We start from the raw sequence: 18,786 nt of genomic DNA, 5'->3' as shown, positions 1-18,786 counted from the left end.
GTCTTATTTAAGAGGCTCTTCAAAGTTTCAATTGTTGCTGCAATTAGTACGACATTACCCGCCAAAAAGAACTTTTAGAGGACATCTTCTCTATGGAGCCCCTCTGGCAATGGGACTGACCCATTTGTACATTTATCTTATACAGATGCCAAGAATGGACAATGAATTTAGCCTTGCACTTAATAGGAGGAAGGAATTAGGCTGGATTTCATTTCAGGAATTCCGTGGTACTTTCAGTAACCACAAGATTTTCTCGGAAATAAAGACTCTGTTGACTACTTTTTAATATCTTCTAGAGAGGCTATAGTATATGACTCTGAAGGAAAACACCACAGTCTAAAAATAATTAGGAAGCCATAATGGAGCAAGGAATGTCCACGTGTGTGATTGGTGTGAAGTTGCACACCAAAAGTGGTGCAAAAATGACCATCAAAGTATTGCATGACTAGAAAACCTAGAGCTGGAGGTGTGCTAGAGTTGATGGGACAGATAACTGTTCGATTTTCAGGGTGTACATTGACACTTTAGAAATGTTCAAATGCTATGAATGAGGTCTTGCTTGATTTATTTCTTTGATTGGAGAGCTAGAGAGTATAGCATGAAACTCCTTCCAGTGCCTTTTTTTAGAGAAGACAGAAGTTGGACATTGCAGTTCATTCCACTTTATTTTTACAAGAGTTAAAGTGGATCTAAGTCTATTTTTCTTACCTATAAAGTTCTTTCCAACTCTAGGTTTCTGATTAATTAAAATTTCAAATACAAATTTAGGAGAATGCTTTCTAACAGAGGAAATGGATAAACTTTTCACCCGTGTTCAATCCTGGTAAAAGTGAGGAAGTAGGTTTCCCTCCTTATATATAGATGGAAGCTTTAGCTAAACTCTTCTCTTGTGGGTCTCAAACAATAACTAGATTCACAAACTACCTATTCTTTCCCTTTCTCTCTTTGTCCATTCTCCCCCCCTCCCCCAGTCCATTCCTTATTTATTCTAAAGTGATGGCAAGCAAGTAGGGCTGGGTAGTTGAGATGTAGCCAGGGTGGAGAAATCATAGTTAGGATGGGCTAGATGTAGTTGGAGCAGATGAAGAGTCATCAATCATGGTGAGACATAGCCAAAAATAGTGAGGCATCTTCAGAATGTATGACAAGTTCTGGATGGGAGGAATAAGGTTAGGGTTGACAATACATAATCAGTAGGGATGAGATAGAATCAAGGCTAGGACCATCAACTCAATCTCTTTACCCTAGTTCTCTCATCTATAAAAATAGGTTTAATAATAATAATACCTCAAAATGCTCTTCTTTTTAGGACAAAATGAGATAGTACTTATAAAGCACTTTGCAAGGCTTACAACACTATATAAATGATAGTCGTTATTGTTATTATTTAATGGCAATGACCATCTTCCCCACCTTGCTACTCAGGTATATTTAAACCTTTCCCTAACCTTCTTAGCCATTCAGAGATCAATACACATAGAATGAAATGCCAAAAGGAAGTTGGCTAACCCAGGGATCAAAGCATAATCTATAAGCATCAGAAAGAAGTGGCATACCCTGTAAATTCAAGGGGGAAAATAAATGCCACTTGCCTGAAATATGGAAAAGAAACAATGGATTCATAAAATCTCCAGGTAGCTACAAGATCAATCCTGTTGGGATTAGTTGCATAATACCTCCATGCGGCCTGAGAAAGAGAACAAGAAGAAAAGAAAGCAAAGATGAGTGTTTCATATAACCCACATTTGAAATGAGGATAAAATGAGTTAATATTTATAAAGAGCTTAGCACAATGTTCAGCATGCAATAGGAACTGTTGTGTTGTTTCAATCCTGTCAACTCTTTGTGACTTCATTTGTGAATTTTCTTGGCAGATACTGGAATGGTTTGCCATTTTCTTCTCCAGTTCACTTTACAGATGAGAAAACTGTGTCAAACAGGGTTATGTGGCTTACCCAGGGCCACACAACTAGAAAGTGTCTGAAACTAGAATTCCTGAAGATTAGTCTCCTTGATTCTAAGTCCAGTGCTCTATCCTCTGGGCACCTAGCTGCCCATCAGTAGGCACTGTATAGATGCTTATTCCGTTCTTTTTCTCCTTCTCCCAACAAGTAACAATTTACCTTGTGCTTTGAAGACATCTAAAAGAAGGAAGTTATTCCCTTCAGAGGCAAGCCATTCTACGTTTGAACAACTTGAGCCCTGAGTTTGTTATTTCCTATTTACTCTGTATATATAGTTGTTTGCATGTTTTTTCCCCCATCAGAATGTGATGCCCTCAAAGACCATAAGGGCTATGCTATTTGCCTTTCTTTGTATCTCCAGTCCTCAGTAGAGTATCTAGCATGTAGAAAAAAACTTAAATACTTGATGACAACTTATATTTTTTATACCCTTACCTTCCATTTTGGAATCAATACTGTGTATTGGTACCAAGGCACAAGAGTGGTAAGGGCTAGGCAATGGGGGTCAATTGACTTGCCCAGGGTCACACAGCTGGGAAGTGTCTGAGGCCAGATTTAAACAGAGGACCTCCCTTCTCTAGACCTGACTCTTAATCTACTGAGTCACCCAGTTGCCCCCAACAACTTCTTATAGTAAACTAATACATGCTCAACTGAAACATTCACCCACATCTTGGTTTCTACTCTCTAGTATGAAATAGAAAAAGCTTAATGCTTCTTCCCTATGAGAGCACTTATATTTGAAAGTATTTCTTATGTCTTCTCTATGTCCCTGTCTTCAGATTTAGCATTATATGTAGTTGCTTTCCCTAATCTTCATGTTCCATTGCTTCACTGGACCTCTCTAACATTTTGGTTGTTCTCTTCTGGACATGCTCCAATTTGGAGTTTCATAGAATTTTAGAATTGGAAGGGATCTTAGCAGTCATTCTGTCCAAACAATTTCAGAGATGAAAGAAACCAAAGATTAGAAAGGTCAAATAATTTTTCTAAGGTTATTGATAGTAAGGACTGAAGCCAAGATTCAAATCTTTGTCTTCTGACTCAGAAATTCAGTAGTCTTTACATTATGCCACCCCGATGGTAAATTTTATTCCTAAAATATGATACCCTAACTTTAATCCAACTCTTTAGATTTAGTGTGACCATAGAATAGTGACACTATCATTTCTCTTCTTCTGGCTCCTTTTTGTATGCATTTACATGAATATATTTGTGCCTATATTTAGCATATTGCCTAGTATCTTGTAAATAATGTTTCCTTCCTTCCCTTCCTCCCTCCCTCCCTTCCTTCCTCCCTTCCTTCCTTCCTTCTTTCCTTCCTTCCTTCCTTCCTTCCTTCCTTCCTTCCTTCCTTCCTTCCTTCCTTCCTTCCTTCCTTCCTTCCTTCCTTCCTTCCTTCCTTCCTTCCTTCCTTCCTTCCTTCCTTCCTTTTTCTACTCTCTAGGATGAAGAAGTCCTGAATTGTGTTTGTGTGTGTGTTAAAAATATATTTCAGTACAATTCATTTTCTGTGTTTTATTGTATTTTTGCTTAGTTTGTTAAACTGTTCCAAATTGTGTTTTAATCTAGCTCAGCTGGGTTGTGGGGTGGAGCTTGCAGTCTGTAGTGCTTGATACCTGTGCCTTGGGGGCATTGGAAAATCAAATGACTTTCATGATCCCAGAGCTAGGATAAATAGACAGGATATAAAGCCAGGCATTCCTAACTCCTAGTCCAATCCTGTATGCATAATGTCACCCAATTTACTACTTAACTAGTCATATAACTTGATGCACAAGTCATATCTCTTATGGCCTCAGTTTTTCCATCTGTACACAAGAGGGTTAGACTAGATAACCTTTGAGGTCGCTTCTAGTTTAAACATTCTGTGATTGTTAAAAGTTCAATAATAAATGCTTCTTAATTAATTAATGTATAGTGATTCTTAAACAAAGCTCAATTACACTAATGATGGTCATAGTCTTTAAATAATGAACTTAGAGAGAGGGGGAGAAGTGAGGTAATGTTTTAACTTAGTTATTGAAAGATTAAATATAATCAAGTCCCACTTTCTGCTTTCTCATTATCCAAATTGAGATAGAAAGTGCTTCCTAAAGATTTCATGCCCTTCTCAACTCTGTAACAACTTTCAAAGGAAGGAGCACCCTCTGGTGGAAATGTAAGACACTCCTTTCCTACCACATTGGGATTGTGAGAAAGACATTCTTTGGTCAAAAGCTATTGGGATATTAAAACTTTTATATGTCTACAATTTTTCCAAACACTTCTCAGGCTCAGCTGAATTTAATAGGGGAAGAAGATGAGAATCTCACTAATGGGGAAATGAGTTTTATTATATTTGCAAACTACTTCATTAATACCAAAGTAGACTTCTCACACAGAATGGGATTAATCCCAAGTCAAAGGAATTCAAATTGGGGAATGAGTTATGCTAGATGGACTATTAGCATTTTTCATTTCTTAATGCCTGCTCAAATGCTATATCTCTTCATCCATCCATCTCTCTATTCCTCAATCTGACCACCTATCTTTTATCTATATCAATCTCTCTATCTATCCATCCATCCATCTATCCATCTGTCTCTCTGGGTGCTAATAAATGCTTATAAACCTGATGATGAGCCTCCAGACCAATTTTTATTCATAACATGTGACTACTCTTCACAAAAGTAGTGCTCTTGAGAATCTGCTTCCCTACATAGCTTTCTGCTCTGTTATCATGTTGTGCTCTCTTCTGTTGATGAACATTTCTGGGAAAAAGCCTTGTTTCTTGAATGGAGCAGCAGCTACCTGAGGTCTTGGGTTCAGACACTAAAAAAGGACAAAGTCATTGAAAAATTCTGTATCACCTTGTTGGGAACAATCACATTTTTGATGGTATATTCCAAGTCCTTCTCTATTCCCTTGGATGTGTTTATGATGGGGTTCATAGAAATCAGCAGTCACCAGCATTGGTGTGTAAACGCACACACGCACACACACACACACACACACACACGCACACATGCACACACAATACCTGGATAGTATCATCCTGGATCATCCAAGACTTCAACTCATATCTTTACATTTAGAAAGTCAGAAAAACAAACAAACCTGTATGAGTTCAGCTGCTGGTTTTCTTCTTTTCTCAAAATGTTTCTGTCGATGTTGTTCTTGTACCTTGAGAGCCAGCCCTGATCCAAGAATTCCCTGATTAAAAGGAACATTGACACAATCAGAGCAGATCACTGGGCACTCCGGACAACCATTCTGCTTGTTTTTGGCCTAGTATTGTCAGTAATGAGCACAATTCCTGGCACATAGTAGGAGCTTAAAAATGCATATGCTTTGATTGATTTGGATTCATAAAGTTATAATAATAATAAGTAAATAATAACATTTACACAATACCTGAGGTTTTGGAAAGTACTTGAAAAATATTTTATCCTCATAGCAACCCTGGTCTGGGAGGTAGGTGCTATTATTACTCCCATTTTATAGTTGAGGAAATGGAGACTGATAGAGGACAAGTGGCTTGTCACATAGCTTGTAAGTGTCTAAGGCAGGATTTGACTTCCTGACTTCAAATCTATGGCTGCCTTAGCCCTGGGTGTCAATAACAGTGCCCCAGACAATATAAAGTCATGCTTTATGATCCCTAAAATGCTTTTGATTGAATATTCACAGGACTAGGGCATCATAGACTTAAAGCTGGCAGGGTCATCAGTAATCTAGTACAATTCTTTCATTTTACAGAGAAGAACATTAAGGTACGTCATAGGGTGAAGAAAATCACACAGATAGCATTAGGTAAGAGAGTTGGTTTTGAACCCAGTTTTTCTGGCTCCAAATCTAGTGTTCTTTTTTTTTTAATTATTATTTGTATAGTTTGGGTTCCCTGGGAGACTCCAAAGAGGAAATATCCCCAGGTAAACAAAAAGACTCAAAGGAAATCAGGCATTTGATCCTCAGTTAGGTGTGCATTAGTAGGAATGATTGTTGTATGTCACATCCATTTAGGCCATTAATCATCTACTCTCTCTTACCTAAAAAAAGAAAGAGGAAAAAGATTTTTTTTTTGTCTATGCATTAACTTTAAGCATGTCTGTTTGGGAAGATGGCAGATCCAGGAGGGGGGAAAAGAAAAGGGATCTCTTCTTGTTCCAAAATTCTCTTTTATTTCCTCACTATCTGGGATAATCCTAGACTTTATGGCATTATCTCTATGAACACTTTACATCATACTCATCCTTTCCAGATTTGCCCACCCTTCATAAGGTCTTTCTCTGTCCTTTTTTTTTTCACATGCCTACTATACTCTTATAGTATGAGTTCCATGAAATTCACCTCAAAACTGCTTAGTTCAGAGCTCTCTTCTGGACCTCTGACCTTCCTGACTGGATGAAATACAGGACAAACAGACATGAAACAGTATTTTTTAGAGAATTGGTTGCCTGCTGTGAATAGTGGAAAGAACACTGGAGTGAGAGTCCGACAGCATGAGTTCAAATTCTAGATACATTACCCATATATTTTGGGGGAAATATATTTTTCTTTCTGAATCTCTGCAAAATAAGGGTTTTGGACAAAATCCTTATTCCATAATTGGGTTACTATTTATTTTTCCCATTCTCTTTCTTAGTTTCCCACATCTGATCTTTTATTCATGCTATGTCCCCCTCCACCACCACATCTACAATCTACTACATTTTTTTTTGTTGAAATTCTTCTTTTCCTTAAGACTCAGATTAAATGCTACCATCTCCATGAAGTCTTTCCTATCCAATCCAGCAAATACTTAGTATGCACTTTCTATGTGCTAGCCTCTGTCCTTTATTATGGGGAAATAGGAATAAAAGCAAATATAGTTCTTAATCTAAGAAAATTTACATTCTAAACACAGGGAATGAGGACTACATGCCCACCAAGGAGGAAGTAGAAAATATATGCAAAATAAATACTAAGTAATTTTGGTAGGACAGGGAAAGAAAGACAGAGAAAAAGAGGCAAAGATAAAGAGACAGACAGAGAAAGGTAGCTAGAGAAAAAGAGACAGAGACAGAGGCACAGGACATAGAGACATAGAGTTGTTGTTGTTTTTTTAACAGCTATTCTCTCATGCTAGGCTTTGCTTTTGTCATTGTTTTATAGCTCTTGTTGTCCTGCCTTTATAATAGGAGACTTCAAGACACATATTGTTTCTCCATCATTTACTCAACCTCCCAGTTCTTACTCATCAATCCCACCATGAGTTATTCTTCCTCCCCCACTCAGCTATACACACAAAAAAATCATGCCCTTGATCTTGTCATCCCCCACAATGCATTACTTACATGCTGAAGAATTCTGAAATCTCCTTATCGGACCATAATTTATTTGTTTTTCATCTCTTCCTCTGCTTTCCTTTATATAACCCTACTATTCATTCATACCATGACCTCCAATCCCTCAACTCCTCAGTTTTCTTCCAGGCTGTCTCTCCTCTACTGGGAATTCTCCATCATTGCAAATTGAAGGCCCTCTGTGATTTAGTATATGGTCTCTGGAACTTGCTATGGCTGAAATATTCATCCAATATGGTCTGGCAGCTAATGCTGTGACACTGCCAAGTTGACACTCAGAGGACAGACATAAAGTCTATCATTGGCTACTAGTCAAAAATATAGTAAATCAGAGGGCCAGGGTGCAAATTCTAGATCTATGGCTAATTAACTGTGTAATTTTGGTCAAGTCAGTTGACTTTTTTGGTCCTCATTTCCCTAAATCTGTGAAATGTGTGTGTGTGTGTGTGAGAGAGAGAGAGAGACAGAGACAGAGAGACAGAGAGAAAGAGAGAGAGACAGAGACAGAGAGACAGAGAGAGACAGAGACAGAGAGGCAGAGAGACAGAGACAGAGAGACAGAGAGAGAGACAGAGAGAGACAGAGAGAGACAGAGAGACAGAGACAGAGAGACAGAGAGACAGAGAGACAGAGACAGAGACAGAGAGACAGAGAGAGACAGAGAGAGACAGAGAGACAGAGAGACAGAGAGAGAGACAGAGAGACAGAGAGAGACAGAGAGACAGAGAGACAGAGACAGAGAGACAGAGAGACAGAGACAGAGAGACAGAGAGAGAGACAGAGAGACAGAGAGAGACAGAGAGACAGAGAGACAGAGACAGAGAGACAGAGACAGAGAGACAGAGAGAGAGACAGAGAGAGACAGAGACAGAGAGACAGAGAGACAGAGACAGAGAGACAGAGAGAGAGACAGAGAGACAGAGAGAGACAGAGACAGAGACAGAGAGACAGAGAGAGACAGAGAGACAGAGAGACAGAGAGAGGGAGAGAGAGAGAGGGGGAGGGAGAGAGAGAGTGAGTGTGTGTATATACTTTGACTATTAGCTAGTCCTTTCAAGTTTTATAATTCAAAACTCTGGATCATTGACTGTGCCATCCACCAAATTTCCAATCAATGTCCTTCTTCAGACATGGCACTCAGAACTAATCACAATCTGTCAGATAGGGTTGGATGAGGATAGAGGACAAGGGGTTATCACTTCTTTAGTCCTAGAAGCAACTGATTTAGTATTTACCCTTGCCTATGTCATTGCCTTTATTTGCATCTCTGCCTGGACATTGTTAGTCAGTATACCAGTATGGAAGACAACGTCACCTGGAGTAACTAAGGACCAAAGGTTTTATTACAGTAGGTACCACTAACTAGTTGGGTGTCCTTGGGGAGGTGACTTAACCCCTCTAAGCATTGGTTTCCTTATCTGTAAAAAAAAATCCTTAAACTATTGACCTTATTGGGATACTTTCAGCTTCAAATGAGACAGTCTTTATAAAATGGTCCACAAACGTGACCTTGTGATTAAAATGATACTTACAGCTGGAAGAGCAAAAAACGAAACTCCAATTAGGGAAAAGGTGGCTGCAATCAGACGGCCTTCCCAGGTTTTAGGGGTCTTGTCTCCATAACCAATGGTTGCCAGAGTAATCTGTACAAAGAACAATTCTGTCATGGTATATATAGTACAGGGGAGATAAGCTTAAGGTACTCTCCTAAATGCCACCCTTCAGGTCAGTATATGTATTGGGCTTCTAGGCTCTTAAGTCTGTTTAAAAGGATCTTAAACAGATGCCCTAGAAGACACCAGAAAAGGTTTTTTAAAAAAGGTATTTATCTATTGTCTCTTTTGAAGAAGAATCAACACAAACCATGATACTTTGCAGATCTCAGCAAGGTCCCTTTTAAGGGTCACTTGAAAATGACAATATACTGTTTAATATAATTGGAGCTATTTAATAAGGGTATATTTGACACACATGCAGATATGTGCATAGATACAGATGTATATAGCTGTGTGTATGCATATCTATTAAATGATCAAAATTCATGTATGAGCATATATGTATACTTATACATAAATCATAGAGGGTATTATCTACATCAAACTTTCCCTTTTTAGCACTATGGACAGATTGACACGTGCCTCCAAATCCAACAAACTCATTTGATCTTTTCTCCTTTTGCACAATTAACTGAAAAGAAGTAGATTCTAATCTTTACCTTGAGTACTCTCTTTCCTATTTCTTTTTCTCTCTCTTCACATGTAAAAATAAACACACTGTTGTTTGTGACTCTGTGTGTGGCTTATACTATATATGCAAATATATACCAAATGTAACATTATATGTGATATATATTATAGAGTCATATAATTTATACATTTAATATGCATACCTATATGCAGATGCCAACTTCTTTGTGATTTGTGATAACCCATTAGGGTGCCAAGAGATTTGAAGATGGCATCTTAAATATATGTATATATACATATTTGTACACATATACATATGAAATAGCATGGTCTAGTCCACTGGGTTTGGGGGGTCAGGACTCCTTTATACTCCTAAAAATTATTGACTTCCCACTTCCAAAGAGCTTTTGTTTATGTGGGTCATATGTCTCAATGTTTGCCATATTAGAAATTAAAACATCTTATTATCATGAAAATAATTGTGAATTCCTACATCCTGGGAATGAGTCTTGGAGACTGCCAAGGGTTCTTGGATCATTTTGAGAAAAACTGTTGTAGTTGAGGGTTCAACTTGAAGTCAAGAGATCAGGGTTCAAGTTCTAGCTTTCATGCATATTAGCTGTGTGACCCTGAAGAGGCTTAGTTTTATCTAAATCTTTATAATTCTAGTTTGAGAAAAATGATATATAGGTGTGGTTATTATCATACTTTAAAAAATGTCATTAGCGATATGTGTGTATAGTATTTAAATGATTTTTCCAAATGATTTAAATGATTTCCATTTTCCAAAAATGGAAATATGAAATATGTATGACTATTTGTCAGTGTTATTATAGAGGAGATTCCTGTTCAGATAAAAGTTGGAAAGGTTGAACTTTGAGGTCCCCTCTTGATGATTTCTCATTTTAACTCGATTAGGGTTCAGCCTTGAAATGAACAACTATGCATATCCACATATATCACAAAGAATGAATTCCAAGTTCCAAACCACTTTGTCATAGAACTTTTAGAGCACAGCTTATTAGTAAAGTTGTGATATTTCCCATCCCCATTGCTCTAGACAAAATGCCAATTTGCTTTGCCCCAAGAATACTCCACAGTTTCCCATTTTTATACCTTTCCTTACATGCCTCCCTCCATATTAAGTGCTATTCTTGAAGCTGTGCCTAAAGACCCAGCAAAAATATCACCTTGTCCATTCAGCAAAAAATTGCTTAACTACTGGGTAAGTGCAAATCACTGGGTTGGGGACTGAGGTATACGAGGATGAAATGTTACACAGTCTTTGCTTTTAAGGAGTTTGCAGTCATTAGTGGGGATTCACAGATGTATGTGACTATGTTTAATACAATGCAAAAGGCAATAGGGGCAAAGAAAGATCCAGACAACGGATTCTAGGAAACTTAACTTCAACTGAGAGTTGCTTGGAGCAGGGAGAGGAATCAAGGAAAGTTTTGCAGGGGAGGTGGCACCTGTGTTGGCTCTTAAATTTAAAAAAAAAACAGGCTTTGGATAAGGAGAAATGAGGAAGGCATCCATTCAAGGTATGAGGATAACCTGTATGAATGCATAGAGTTAAGGGATGGCTTGTTGAGTCCAAGGAATAAAGGGTTCAATTTGCCCAGAATTGTAGTAAGCCCTGGCTCTGACGCTTACTGGCTGGGTTTATAATCTCTCTGAGTCTTAGTTCCATGGGCTGTAAATTGGAAGTGATCATAGTTTCCACACAAGGTCATAAAGAAAGGGCTATATAAATGTGCATCATTATAGAAATATTTTTATTCTGTCTTGTGGGTTTTAAAATGTATCCTGACCAGGGACTGCATTTCCCAGAATGCCATTGGTCTTGAATTGGACCAATCCCATGCTAAGAAGGGGTCACGCCCCCTACTTCCAGGCACGTGATTGTTCTATATAAGGACCAATCCTGTCTAGGAGAAAAACTTTGAATCAGAGGAAATCCAGAGTAGTAAGGGAGATAGTTAATTTGAGTTGGGGAAACTCTGGTTGTTTTCTCTTTAATAAAGTTTAAAAAAAATCAAAAGGATAGCTTTTCTTTTTAGCTCATTTCAGATTCCATTGGTAATTGCACCTTGTTGAAAAGTTCAATAACAGCCAGCAATCTTCTCTTTTCAATGGCTTCTGAATATACCTCAATAAGATTGGGTGATCTAGTAGCAGAGGACATGGGTTCAAATTTGGTTTTAATGTCTCTCTGACCCTGGGCAAGTCACAATCTCCTTGGGACAGTTTCCTATATCTGTAAAATGATAAGCTGAACCAGAAAGACTCTACAGTGCCTTCCAGCTGTAAAGCTGTGCTTTTATGATACCTGACAAAGGTCTTTATCTGGGCCTACATTTCTTCATCTATAAACTGATGTGGTTGTATTAGATAATTTTTTAAGGCTCCTTTTACCTCTGCTAGCCTGAACATCAGTGATACCTATAAGAAAAAGGCTCCTCTTTACATATTACTTTGAGGTCTATAAAATCCCTTTGCTTGTAACCATTCCATAGAGAAGGCAGTGTGTTCTTATCCCCATTTTACAAAGGAGGAAAAGGAGGTTTTTAGAAGAATGATGTGAATTGTTGAGGGTCACACAACTAAATGGCACATAAACAGCAAATTTTTTGACTCCTGTTGTACCATGATTTCCATTAAACTACAATATCTTAAAAACATATATCCTTGATTATAAAAGGTTTCAGATTTATAAGTCAGTGAAAAATCCTCACTTTTGCTGGAAAAACAAGACATATTTCTGCCTTACTGATGATAGTGGTTGTTGGCAAAACATCTTTTCCTATCAAGGATGGTCCATTTAAAGTGGGAGGTAAGAGCTGATTTTAGCTGGTTCAAGGAAAAACAAAAAGGAAATCCCTTCCCATATCATCTTTTCTTGATTTCAACCACCATGTTTCCTTTCATCATTGGCCCCCTGGCTATTGCCAGTGAAACCATGTGGACAGTGACTGACCAGGCCCCACCAGAGTGCATCGGCATAGGTCTCAAACTCCTCTTTCATCTCCACTCCTTGAGCATCAATTTCAGGCACATCTTTCTCCACCAGGTAGACAAGAAATGAGGAAAGGATCAGTGTCAGGAATCCAATGTACCAGGCAGTGATGAGTTCCTGGAAAAGAAAGCAATTGAAAGAAAGGATAAATTGGTTACTTTTGGCTTCTGTATACAACAAATGTGTTGCATTAGGGAGGGAAGGAGAATGGCCACTGGAAAGAATGAGACCAGAAAGATTCCACTTTATAATTCCTCAACCCTGGATTTGGGCTTGAATAATAGTATCCAGTACAACTATGAGGTATCATGGTAAGACACTCTTTCTAGTGCCAAAACAAGTGCCAAAGGGCTTGGGTTCCATTTCCAGCTTTACCACTTACTCACCGGGTGATCTTGGGCAAATCACTTGACTTATCTGAACCTTAATTTCTTCATTTATAAAATGGAAATAATTGTACTTCTACAACCTACCTTGTTAAGAACCTGTCTTCTTAGTCATCTTTGGCAATACCATAATTATTGATTAATTCCTTGTACATTTCTTTTTTTAAAGATGGGGGCCATAATACTTCTCCTCCTCCCTGATTTAGTTCCAGCCAGAAAAGTGGATCTTAGGAAAATAGGACCCAACAATCAGGGGATCAGGTTTAGTAGGTTAGGTCTTCTTTGATTTGAACAAGACTTGTCCCTAAATAAGAGGGTCAGTGGTAAGTTTCACTGACAAGTTTCACTGGCTTAAGGATCTGGACTAGAGTTTGTACAGAAATGTGATGCTCCCTTCAATGATAGGGGGCTCATCCAATGATATGAAATATAACAAAAAGGAACTAGCCATATGAATTGGTTGGCTTCTTGGGGTAGGAAGCATTAAAATATTCAGGTTTCAATAATTATAGCTGATAGATATCTAAATCTTTCCAGATTTTAATAAATGTCTGGTGCTTCATAAATAAACAAAACATGATTAGTAAATAAATAAAAAATAATTAAACATCTATTGATGCACTGACCAGTAATACTTAATTCACTGCTGTGTTTCAAGAATCAAATGAAATGGAAAAGGTAGGAAAAACAATGTGTTTATATATGTATTCACACATGTACATGAACATAAATATATGCATACATATGCATATACACATAAGTTAGATAAAAATATATAAGCACATGCGTTTACACAGATACACATTCACATCTATTTATCTATTGATATGCATATTAATATATGTGGACACACATGCACATATCCCATAGTTCTTCACATTGATCTTTAAGTATTGCAGGTCAGTCAGTCTACCAACAAACATTTATTAAGTGCTTACTTTGTGCCAGGCATCATATAAGTGCTGGGAATACAAAGAAAGACAAAGCCATAATTCTATATTTTTATTGCTCTAAAGATGGCAGAACCAGAGCCCAGAAAAGTCAGGAGGTTTGGTGGGATTTCAAACCAGATCTCTTTTGAATCCAAGTTCAATCTTCTTCCCACAGCTTTAGTTACATGAATCTGGACATGCTCTGTATTCTTGCCACCTCTTTCAGCAGCAGAGCATAAACTGGCAGGAGAAATCTTGTGCCCAGACACAGGTCCTTTCTCTGACTTATTTCTTTCTTCATATTGTTTTCCTTCATTTGTAGCAGAGGATCTTGCCTAGCCCATTTCAAGCTAGGTCAAACTGGGTCAAAAAGAGGTCATCTCAATCCATTTTATTCATTTTCTTTTCTTTTTTATTTTTAAAAAACCCTTACCTTGCATCTTGGAATCAATATTGTGTATTGGTTCTAAGGAAGAAGAATGGTAAGGGCTAATGGGGATTAAGTGACTTGCCCAGGATCACACCAGTGGGAAGTGTCTGAGGTCACATTTGAACCCAGGACCTCCCATCTCTGGGCCTGGCTTTCAATCCATTGAGCCACCCAGATGTCCCCTTCACAATCTGTTTTGGAGGAATAATAATAACTTTCATGGATCTAGCACATTAAGATTCATGAAATAGTCAAATGGGGACTAAGTGGTCTGCCCAGGGTCACATAACCAGGAGGGGATCGAAAGCAGATTTGAACCTAGGACCTCCTGTCTCTAAGTCTGGCTCTTTATCCATGAATCACCCAGCTACATCTTTTTCCTTTGTTAAATTCAGATGCTGTACTAGATTGCCTCTGAAATGTATCTCTAGATCATAGGGTCTGACATTCTACCCCCACCCCCACCATCATCTCATAGTCAACATGTGTTAAAGTAAGTTCATTATCTTTTCCCCATAAATTTGCTACTCCTTTTGTTTATTCCTTATATGGCAGACTAGTAGTGAGTTACAGACAGGAATGTGGCTAGAGTCAGCTAGACTCCATAAGGCCAATTGTTGAATTCTCAGTGTGAGCATTTATATCTTAGCAATTGGTGAAAACACCAAAAATATGGGCTTGTTTTATTGTTTTGTTGACTGTCTAGACTTTAGAAAGTGATGGAGAAAATGTTAATGGTTCAGATTAAATTTAAAAATGGGTCCAAAGCAAAATTTTCCCCTTAGAGATCCCAGTGTTAAACATTTACCAGCATACTGCTGTTCAGAGCATATACCTGAATCTTTTCCATTTTGGTAGAATTTATAAGAGATCAGTCTCTTGGCAAAGTGCGATTAGAGATCATAGCTATGAGAGATCACAGTCTCTTGGCATCCTACGATATTCCACTTGAGGCAGGACTGATTTATTCAGGGAATTAAACAAGCACTCGATAGGGAAAGAACAATCTTCATATGAGGCAGAGGAGAGGATGTCTAGGCAAGAGGGAGAAAATCTGGGCAAGGATGGTACCAGGGGAAAATGCGAGCCAATGGGCTGGCATGAGTAGGAAAAAAAGAACAAGATCTTTGATTTAGGGTGGGAAATCCATAGGAGGTGAGGAAGCAAACTGGGGAATATCAGGGAACTAACTGTCTAGCTCAGCTTATAGATTCAATATTTTTTATGGCAGCTGCTACTGTCCTCCCCTGCCCTCTGATGTTCTGGCATGGTCAGAGGCAGGGTTTGTTTTCTCCTAGGGATATGAGCCAATGAACAACCTCAATGGAGAGTATAATAGAGCCAAAATAACTTTGACTACTGCAGTGTGTTCCATGCTGTCTGGTCACTTGAATCTTTTTTTTTTCCCCATTCTTACCTTCTTTCTTAGAATCAATAAGGTGGAATGATTCCAAAGTAGAACAGTGGTGAAGGCTCAGCAATAGGGGTTAAGTGACTGTCCCAGAGTCACACAGCTAGGAAATAACTGAGGATAGATTTGAACCCAGGACTTTCCATCTCTAAGCCTGGCTCTCTATACTATGTGTTATCTCGCTGAACCTCCTCATCCCCATAATTCTGTATCCCTATTTATCATCTACATAAAGAAGACAGGAAGGAAATAGGACTGACCCTGTGCTTTCATCAGTATAGGAAATTCATCATTGAAGACATTTTTCTCTACCACTGAAGTCAGCATCTTTTCTGAAATGTAGAATCTTGAAGAGTCATCAAGAGTATTAAGAGGTTACGTAATTTTCTCAGGGTCACACAGGCTCTATGTATCAGAGGTAAGACTGGAACCAGCTTTTGCCCTGCTTGGAGAATGGCTCTCTATGCACTACACCATCCTGCCTCTTCCTTCTAGGAAAGGATATATCTGCAAATGAAGATTTTTGCATGAACCAGACTGCCCTACTGCTGTAATGTAAATGTATATGAATATATTTTAAAATTTAAGTTTAAAATTCAAATGAAAATTTTATGAAAATGAAAATTTTAAAATGTAAATGAATATATTTTACTTGCTCAAGAAGATATAGTTAATATACACTATATTCAGTTGTACATCCTCTTATTGGTAACGAGAGGCCTTTTTCCCCCTGAATCCCAGTGTAGTTTTCCCAGTTAATCCCCTCAACCTGATGATCTGGGATTGCAAGAAACTGTACTGCCCAGATAACTTCTAAAAAGTCATCTCTGTTGCTCTAACCCTCCTGAGACATTCTGAAAATTGGCACTCAAAACTTCTAAATAGACAATTGAAGAACTGCCACTTGTCTTCTCTTTTGCCCCACTAACTGATCTGAGGTAACAGGTCTTTGAAGTGCTCGCATAGCTGATAGTGACTCATCTTGAGAGATACCCCAGGAGAACATTTCTTCTTTTTATTTATTATTTATTTATTTTTTAAATGTTTTTTATTTTTTCAGTTATATGAAGAAACAATTTTTGACAAATTTTTAAACATTTTTAAATTCAGATTCTCCCTCTCGTCCTCCCCCTTCCTGAGGTATTTGAATAGTGTGATATAGGTTACACCCATACTTTCATATAATACAGATTTCCATATTTCTCATGTCATGATAGAAGACACATTCCACATACAATAGAAGTAGCATGAAGGATATATAGTGGAAGATGGCATCTTTTGATTCTCACTCAGATTCCAGTAGGTCCCTCTTTTTCTATGGGTAGCATTTTCTTCATGAGTTTCTTATGGTTTTCTTTGCTGATTATGGTTATTCTTTCACAGTTGATCATTGTATACTTTTTTGGTAATTGTATACACTACTCTCTTGGCTCTGCTCACTTTGTATCAATTCATGTAAGTCTTTCCAGGTTTTCCTGAAGTCATTCTGTTCATTGTACCTTATGATGTAATAGTATTCCATACAACCATATACCACAACTTGTTCATCTCAACACCAGTAATCATGAGTCATCGACTGCCTGAAAAATCCATCCTCCATTAAGATCTATACCTTCTCTGTGTGGTATCTCTTCCTTTGGAATGATTGTTAGTCGATGCATTTAGTGGGCAATTGCTGCAAATGTAGGAAGTAACAAGAATGGGAAACTTTGATTAATTCTCCACTTTGTTTCCCAAAAGTGATTCATGAATTATTTGTAAAAGAAGTAGGACACTAAAACAGGGAGGGGTTGTGCCTTTCAGATGTCAGCATCACCCTTACCCCAGACTCTATTATGGAATATAGATAGACAGGTAAGATAGACAGACAGACAGACAGATAGATAGACAGATAGGTAGACAGACAGAGATAGATAGATGGATAGATAGATGGATAGATAGATAGATAGATAGAATAGATAGATAGACAGATAGATAGAATGACAGATGGATGGATTTACAGATGGATGGATGGACAGCAGACAGAGACAGACAGATAGGTAGATAGATAGATGGACAGGCAGACAGATAGATATTCTCTCTATATTTATATGTCTATATTTAATCAGCAGCTATATCTTTCTGCTGAATCATATTGAGTCTAAAGTTTATTAAAAAGTATCAGATCTTTTTCAGAAAAATTCTACCTATATCATACTGCTGAAGTTGGAATTTTACACCGAAGTATAAGGTTTCCCACATACTTCTATTGAATTTCATCCTACTCCATATCTATCAAGACCTTTGGTAGTCAGTCAGTTAATATTTATTAAAGGCCTTCCTTATGCCCATCACCGTGCTAAGTTCTAGGCATACAAAAAAGAATCAAAAAGACCATCATGCCCTCAAAGAACTTGCAATCTAATGAACTGTCATGTATTATTTCAGTTTTGTGACACTTGAAAATTTGACAAGCACCTTTGAGAGTGTCCCATAGCAGACTTTATAGAGTACATTTAGGACCTTTAGAGGAGTTAGAACCAGAATCATAGCATCTCAGAGTTGGAAGGTATTTTCAGAGGTCATCTAGTGCAACCCATACCTGAAGCAGGAATTTCTTCAAACAGCAAGCTTCTATAAGAATTCCTCTAATGATGCAGAAAATAAAAGCAGCCCCCCTTTTACTGAATAACTATCAAGATGATCCTTCTTACACTGGGCTGAAATCTGACCTTCTCTACTGTCATATACTGGTCCTACATTCTGATTCCTAGGTCTAACCAGAATAAATTTATTGATTCTTTCAGGCTTGGCTGTTCCATTACTGAAGAAAGCCAATTCAGTTTCTTTTTCCTAGCAGCATTTCTAGTTCCTACAGGCTCTGATCTAGGGCTCTAGATATTAAGATTTCAATTATGAGTTTTTATTTATTTTTATTCATTTATTTATAAGATTTTATTATAAGTTCATGGAGAGCAGGGCTGCATTAAATCCCTTTATTTGCACTCAGTTGTATACATTTTCATTGCCCACCTTCATGAAAAATAGAGGCCTTGCCTCACATTTATCTGATCCTCCAGCATGAGGCAGTTGGCCTTTGGTTGCCAAAGGACTTTATTTCTAAATGTCCATTTCCATGTACCAACTAATAG

The 18,786-nt window shown here is 37.9% G+C and overlaps 1 protein-coding gene across 1 annotated transcript in view; it reads right to left on the bottom strand.

Moving 5' to 3' along the window:
• KCNQ3 (potassium voltage-gated channel subfamily Q member 3) overlaps positions 1-18,786 on the bottom strand; it is a 465,976-nt gene that overhangs the window by 62,207 nt on the left and 384,983 nt on the right. The window contains exons 5-8 of the mRNA XM_056823075.1: positions 12,458-12,613; positions 8,824-8,934; positions 5,064-5,159; positions 1,593-1,687 (exon numbers count right to left, since the gene is read on the bottom strand). Coding sequence (XP_056679053.1) covers positions 1,593-1,687; positions 5,064-5,159; positions 8,824-8,934; positions 12,458-12,613 — 458 coding nt within the window. The remainder of the gene's footprint in view (positions 1-1,592; positions 1,688-5,063; positions 5,160-8,823; positions 8,935-12,457; positions 12,614-18,786) is intronic.

Source organism: Monodelphis domestica, chromosome 3 (assembly GCF_027887165.1).
Source record: "Monodelphis domestica isolate mMonDom1 chromosome 3, mMonDom1.pri, whole genome shotgun sequence".
Classification (NCBI taxonomy): Eukaryota; Metazoa; Chordata; class Mammalia; order Didelphimorphia; family Didelphidae; genus Monodelphis; species Monodelphis domestica.
This window is presented reverse-complemented; position numbering and strand designations above follow the sequence as displayed.